We start from the raw sequence: 7,305 nt of genomic DNA on the forward strand, positions 1-7,305 counted from the left end.
GTAGCCTTTAAAACGTATGATATGCTTATCATTGTTTTTCAGTATACCATAGACACATGTGGAAAAATAATTTACAAATACTGAAACAGCAAACTTTGCAAAACACAAAATTTATGTCACTGCCAAAACTTTTGGCCACGACTGTATTACAAATAGAACAACAGATAGAATGATAGATAGACAGATAGAATGACAGATTGAATTATGGACAGACAGACAGAATGAGAGACAGGCATATAGAATGAAAGATACAACTATAGACTAATAGAACGATATACAGACACATAGAATGACCAACAGAATGATAAACAGACAGACAGAATGATAGATAGAATATATAGAATTATGCAAGACAGATAGAATGACAGATAAAATAGACAGAACAGAACAGAGAAAAGATAGAAAGATCAACAGAACAATGGATAGACATAAAGATGGATAGATAGAACGATACATTGAGCAAAAAAACTGAGAAGGAAAGACAGAATTACAGAATACTAGACTAGACATCACTAGAATGATGGACAGATAGAGTGATAGAAAAAAGACAGAATGATGGATAGATAAAATGATAAACAGAACAACAGACAGACAGAACGATAGACAGAATGATGGATAGACAGAATAGATAGAGAGAATTATATAATGATAACTGTTTCCTATTTAAATAGTTTTAAATGTTATTTATTCCTGTGAGGTCGGTCAAAGCTTTTCAGCAGCCATTAATCTGGAAATCATTCTAATATGTTGATTTTGTGTACATTTCTTATTATTATCGATGTTAAAACCAGCTGTGCTGCTTAATATTTTTGTGGAAACGGTGATGCATTTTTTGAGCATTCTTTGACAAATAGAAAGTTCAAAAGAACAACCTTATATGAAAATACTCAATAATAGTCTATTTGAGAGCATGGATAGATAAAATGATAAACAGAACAGACAGACAGAACGATAGATAGAATGATGGATAGACAGAACAATAGAGAGAATTATATAATGATAGAACGATAGACAGATAGAATGATACATAAAAAAGACAGACAGAATGAAAGATAGAATGAAAGAATGAACGCTAGACAGAATGATGGATATAACTATAAATAGAAAGAATGATAGAACGGTGGATAGACATACTGTATAAAATGATAGGTAGGCCAATAGAACAAAACGGATGGATAGAAGGATAGACAGAATGATGGACCGATAAATAGAATGATACACAGAATGAAAGACAGAGAGAATTAAAGATAGAATGACAGAATGCTAGATAGAACAATGGAATGGATAGAACTATAGGTGGAATGACAATGATGAATAGAAAGATAGAATGATGGTTAGACATAAAGCTGGACAGACTGACAGAATGATAGATAGAATGATAGATACGACGACTAGAATGATAGATAGAACGATAGATAGAACGATAGATAGATAGATAGATAGAATGACACAGATAGACAGACAGACTGAACGATAGATAGAACGACTGATAGAACGATAGATTGATTGAACGATAGAACGATAGATAGATGATAGATGAAAGCTATTTTCATACGGTCCACTTTCACTTTCAATTCACTTTTACCATTTAAAATAACTAGTTTTATTTCACATTCATTGAGACAAAATTGATAGAATTTTAATAATGCCCATAACACAGAAATAATTATCTGCTTATTGACTTCATTTCTCTGTTTGACGCTCGACAAATTGACCAAAATGTCCATCTGTAGTCAGGAAGACCACAGGGAGAAGAAGAGTTGAGAAGAGAGGCACAACGTGAATCCCTTCTCAGCAGCTGCAGTAAATGGCGTTTAATAATAGGAATGATTTTATCCTCCCTCCCAACAGTCCTGCTCCACGTCTTAAGTAGCCACCATGATCCACACACAGCCAGCCCCGCCATCTATCATCCTCCAGCCCAATAAGTGACAACAATTTCCTCCCGAGACACCGTTAGAGGCGGTCCTCCTGATTATCTGCACTCTCCGAGAATGGAGCTCTTCTGCCGTGCCACTTAAGATCATCATACAATTACGCGACCCCCATGTGTCCTCGCTTTCCGAGAGCGGAGAGGCAGAATCGATGGGGGGACAATAGGAAACACAGTGATCAGGGCCTCAGAGGATGAGATCAGATCAAGGGCGTCTTTGAACATGCTGATTGAGATGTCAGCGCTCGGCAGTTTCGAGGGAAATTAGAGGATATCTCCGTGATAACTGGGTGGAGTAAATTCAGGGTGCGACACAAAGTCCTGTGGTTTGCTGCGGGACAAAAACAGTGAGAAAATACCTTATATTCGTTCGAAAGGTATCTTGTGAATCCGGTGTTAGGTGATCTTCTAACAAGTGGTCAGTGCTCAAAACAGGTATAAATGGAGTACAAAATGTTATGTGGTCAAATCATACATATCACATTTAAAAAGCAGAGTGAATGTGACTATACTGCATAAAAATAATAATGCATTCTTTTGGAATGACGCATTTCTTGTCAATCATCCACTGCACTACTTTGCCGGTTTCATTCGCTTTCGAAAGAAAGCAACTATCTGTCCAAAAAAATTTGAAAAAGTGTAAAAATACTGTACACTACTGTTTAAATGTTTGGGGTCTTTAAGATTTTTTTAAATGTCACTTATGGTCACCAAGGCTGCATTTATTGATCAAAAATTCAATAAAAACAGTAATATTGTGAAATATTACAATTTAAAACAACATTTAAAAATATTTAAATAGGAAACAGTTATTTATTCCTGTGAGGTCAAAGCTGAATTTTCAGCAACCATTAATCTGGAAATCATTCTAATATGCTGATTTTGTGTACATTACATTTCTTATTATTATCGATGTTAAAACCAGCTGTGCTGCTTAATATTTTTGTGGAAACTGTGATACATTTTTTCAGCATTCTTTGACAAATAGAAAGTCCAAAAGAACAACCTTATATGAAATAAAAAATATTTTGTGAAATTATAAATGTCTTCACTGTTAGTTTTGATCAGGTTAGTTAGCACATCGTTGCTGAATTATAATATATATATATAAAAAAAAAAAAAAATGAATGCACACTACTCAATAATAGTCTATTTGAGTGCAACAGTGTGCCAGCTTTTCCCTTTTAACTTTTTGTTCAAAATTAACATGACTTTATGCATTTCATTTTAAAGGGAGAGTTCACCCAAAAATAAATTCTGTCATTAATTACTCACCCTCCTGTCGTTCCAAACCCATAAGACCTTCGTTCATTTTCAGAATATAAATTAAGATATTTTTGATGAACTCCGAGAGCTTTCTGACCCTGCATAGATAGCAACGCAACTGACACGTTCAAGGTCCAGAAAGGTAGTAAAAACATCATTAAAATAGTCCATGTGACATCAGTGGTTCAACCGTAATGTTATGAAGTTACGAGAATACTTTTTGTGTGTAAAGAAAACTAAAATAACTTTATTAAACAATTTCTACTCTTCCGTGTCAGTCTTTGACACTAAAATTAAGGTTGAACCACAGACAGACTATTTTAACACTGTCCTTACTACCTTAAACGTGTCAGCTGTGTTGCTGTCTATGGAAGGGTCAGAAAGCTCTCGGATTTCATCAAAAATATCTTAATTTGTGTTACGAAGATGAACAAAGGTCTTATGGGTTTGGAACAAAATGAGGGTGGGTAATTAATGACATTATTTAATTTCTGGGTGAACTATCCCTTTAAGTCCATAAAGTCTGGGGAAGTGGTTTAATTTTTAAAATACTGCATGTTGGCATTTAGCTTGGTATTTGCATATTCCACAAGTTTGAGAAATATAATTATAATGCTTCACATTTAAATCTTTTTTGGTTTACGTTTTGTGTTTTCTCAACAAGCAGCGATACACTGACAAAGTAATGTTCATTAATTAACATAAGCTTTCCTTGATAAAATATTGGTCAAATGACACTACAGGAGTAAAATCATGATCAAATCACCTAAAACGGATGCACAAAGACACATAAAGAGGGCCTGTAAACAAACAGGATTGTCATTTTGCATATGAATGAAAACTATGACAGGTGGGCGCTAGCTGAGGAATGTTCTTATAAAGAATAAATATAAAGACATAATTATCGTCATAGCAAGAATGACATTGTGTTTGTCTTCTTTCATGTTGGAAACTACATTTAATAAGTAGGAGTGACATAAAAGCCTAATTAAGATGGACTCGAGCAGCTTGATAAAGGAATGCCATGTAATTTTTGCTGGCTCTTAAGCATGTTCCAGTTCATTTCGCACCCTGTTACACTAATTAACGGCTGAGACCACGACCGCATGAAATTACAGCCAACAAAATCGGCGGCTTAACAAAAGGGATTTTGACAGTTCTTGGACAGTCTGAAGGCAGGTGTGAGCACGACATCAAACAATAATTACGTCTGTCATTGAGAGGCTCGGTACGCGCCGTGCACTGACTCCTCCAAAGCGAAGAAATACGGATGAAGAATTCAAGCATGAAAACCATAACCCGGTGGTGACAGCTTTCTGTTATCATGCCATCAAATGATTCCCAAAATCCTTCTTTAAAGTAAATCCACATAGTGCGATCAACAAAATGTGAAGTTGTAGAGTGATTTGACAGCTGAGCAGAAGACTGTGAAGTAGACTGGCCTGTGTCAGAAGATACTGATGCATAACCAAAACGCTTTACATTCCCATCAAGAACTGACTGCATTTCAATGCTGCCATCGTGTTGATGCTGTCGATCCCGTAATCTCTTCACCAAAGCAGATGGTTTAAACTTTAAATGCACAAAAAACATCCGCTGACCAATCCATCTCATTGACTTGAAAATTCAATGGCTGAGGTACTCTGACATTTATTGAGATTAGAAGAAAACTTTGCACGTCAATTGCAATAAGTGGTTGAGGAGTCCATTAAACAGCACTAAATCAAAACATCTTTAGGTGAAGTGTGTCATTTATGCACCGCTACCATCACCAAATGGATAAATAAAGTAGAAATATATAAGTAATAAAGTTTTTCACAAACACTCATGTCTACGACTACAAAACAAAAACCTGCTATGAAATGATTCTCCTTTTCAGCTAGGGGTGCACCAATATAATAATTATTTTCCATAACAATAGGCTGATAAATATTTTTTCATGTTATAGCTAGCTGATAACCGATTAAATTTATAAAACACTAAAATCCATAACTTTAAATGCAACATTTAGGCATCACAACATTATAATGTGAAAAAAAAGCGATATTCATTTTGACATTTGTTAAAGAGTACATTTAACACTGTTAAATTATTAGTGCATTTTACACAAATAATAACTTTTGGTAAATTTTAAACTTGAAGTGAGCATTAGATATGGGGAAAAGTTATCCAGATATTGAAATAAAAGAAATGAGCATGCATTAAATATTCTAAACCGGTTGATAAATGATAATATTTATCAAATAAATACTGTAATGTTGCCCGACAACCGATAAATAAAAATGGCCAATAACTGATAAATAAATACTAATATCTGCTGATAACCAATAACTGTTGACTTTAAAGTTCAAATACTGTCACACGTGTCTTCGAGGACTTACTGCTGGATGCGCTGAAGAGGAAGCGTTAGCAAATCCTCAAGTTTCTGCTGATTGAGCTCAGGCCTGGACTCCTGGAGCTTTTTAAACCGTCTGAAGGCTTTGCTTTTCTTCACCTGAACCTGAGAAGGAAATGAACCATGAATCAAAGATCTGCTTCTATGAAAACAACTTGATACAACAGTAGAGCACATTTGATAATGCTAGCGATAACACTGTTTACCTCCCACCAACAGCATCTCCCCCGTAGATGATGCATGTGGCGTGATGTCTATTGAATTGTGCATTCAGTTTCGCTTGTGACTCAATCTCACTCATGCACAACGAGACATCTCTGTTTTCTCTTATCACAAGCTGTCTTCTGAATAGAGGCAACCTTGGTTTCATTATTAAATATACATTCACACGAACCATGTCAGGATAATGGCAGACAGAGTCTGCATTAGCATAGCAAAATATCACTTTTTTATGTAAAATTTGTTTGGAATTGTGCTTCCCTCTGAGAAAAGCATAAGTCGTGCTACTTTTTTGTGCCAAGTAAATAATAAATAAACATATCAAGTAAACAAAACAATCCATCATCTTCAAACGGCGCACACCGTGTACAACACCTGCTCGGCTAACATTTATGGCCGAAGCAGCTGGGGTCTCCCTCTGAGAAACACAGCAACATTAAATAACCGCATGTTGGACATGCTGTGAGAGGAATCTTTTATTCAGGACAGCCGAAAAAAAAAAAAAATTATCAGAATGAATCCTGTCAAATCCTGAAAGCTTTCCACATTTTAAAATAATAGGTAAGTCATCAAAACAATATTATACAATATAAAAATTCTATTATTATATCAAACTAAAATTAAAATATTTTGCCTGAATAAAAAAACATTAAAAATAAGTGAATTTAAGCATCTCAAAATTATAATGTACACCATGAAAAATATATTCATTTTGAGAGTTGTTAAAGATTTTCAATTATTAGCATTTAAATAATCCTGAAAGCTTTCAACTAGTGCTGGGCGGTATACCGGTTCATACCAAATACCGGTGTTTATTTTTGTTATGATAAGAATTTTTAAAATACCGCAATACCGGTGTATGTCACTTAAACAATGTTCGGAACGCAACACTGTTTGAAAGGGGTCCCTTTTCACTGTTGCACTGTGGTGAGGGAACAGCTGTATGTGTTACTAAGTGTGAAAGTTCCGAAACTGAAGCTGTAGAACTAATAGAACGTGATGACACAGAAGAACTCATCCACAATATCCACATTGACCGCCACAAATATCCACCGCCCCCTGCCATCAGCTCCCGCGTCTCACACACACATGAGCGTGACTTTAGCACTAGATTTAACAACTTTCAGACCCTTTTAGCTGCTTTTTTCTAGAGATTGACCGATATATCGATTTCCCGATATTTTCCCGATATTTAAGCATCTTGTGGATGTTTTGAGAATTGCGCGCAGGATCACCATTGCAGCGCATCTGAGGGGAAACAAGACAACAACAACGGCGTGCACGGGTACTTGATTTACTGTAGTTAGTAAACTTTATTTAACATAACAGCCATTAATGCACAAATTAGATGTATTACATAAATGCCTGATATGCAGTTTATGCAGCTTGGCTCGAAGAAATAGAGTTTATTTTGTTATATTTCAATATTCCAGACAATATTATTCAGTGAATTAACATTATCCAGTGAATTATTCTTCACTCTTTAGCCTAT

At 35.3% G+C, this 7,305-nt stretch overlaps 1 protein-coding gene across 6 annotated transcripts in view; it reads right to left on the bottom strand.

The window, feature by feature from the left end:
• The window catches only part of LOC107725686 (rho guanine nucleotide exchange factor 39-like), a 95,367-nt gene that overhangs the window by 26,707 nt on the left and 61,355 nt on the right, over positions 1 to 7,305 (bottom strand). For all 6 annotated transcript variants that reach the window (XM_016535055.1, XM_016535054.1, XM_016535057.1 and 3 more), the window contains one exon: positions 5,581 to 5,699. In XM_016535055.1, the coding sequence (XP_016390541.1) occupies positions 5,581 to 5,699 (119 nt within the window). The remainder of the gene's footprint in view (positions 1 to 5,580; positions 5,700 to 7,305) is intronic.

The sequence above is a fragment of the Sinocyclocheilus rhinocerous genome, unplaced genomic scaffold, assembly GCF_001515625.1.
Source record: "Sinocyclocheilus rhinocerous isolate Xijiao unplaced genomic scaffold, SAMN03320098_v1.1 scaffold153, whole genome shotgun sequence".
Lineage (NCBI taxonomy): Eukaryota > Metazoa > Chordata > Actinopteri > Cypriniformes > Cyprinidae > Sinocyclocheilus > Sinocyclocheilus rhinocerous.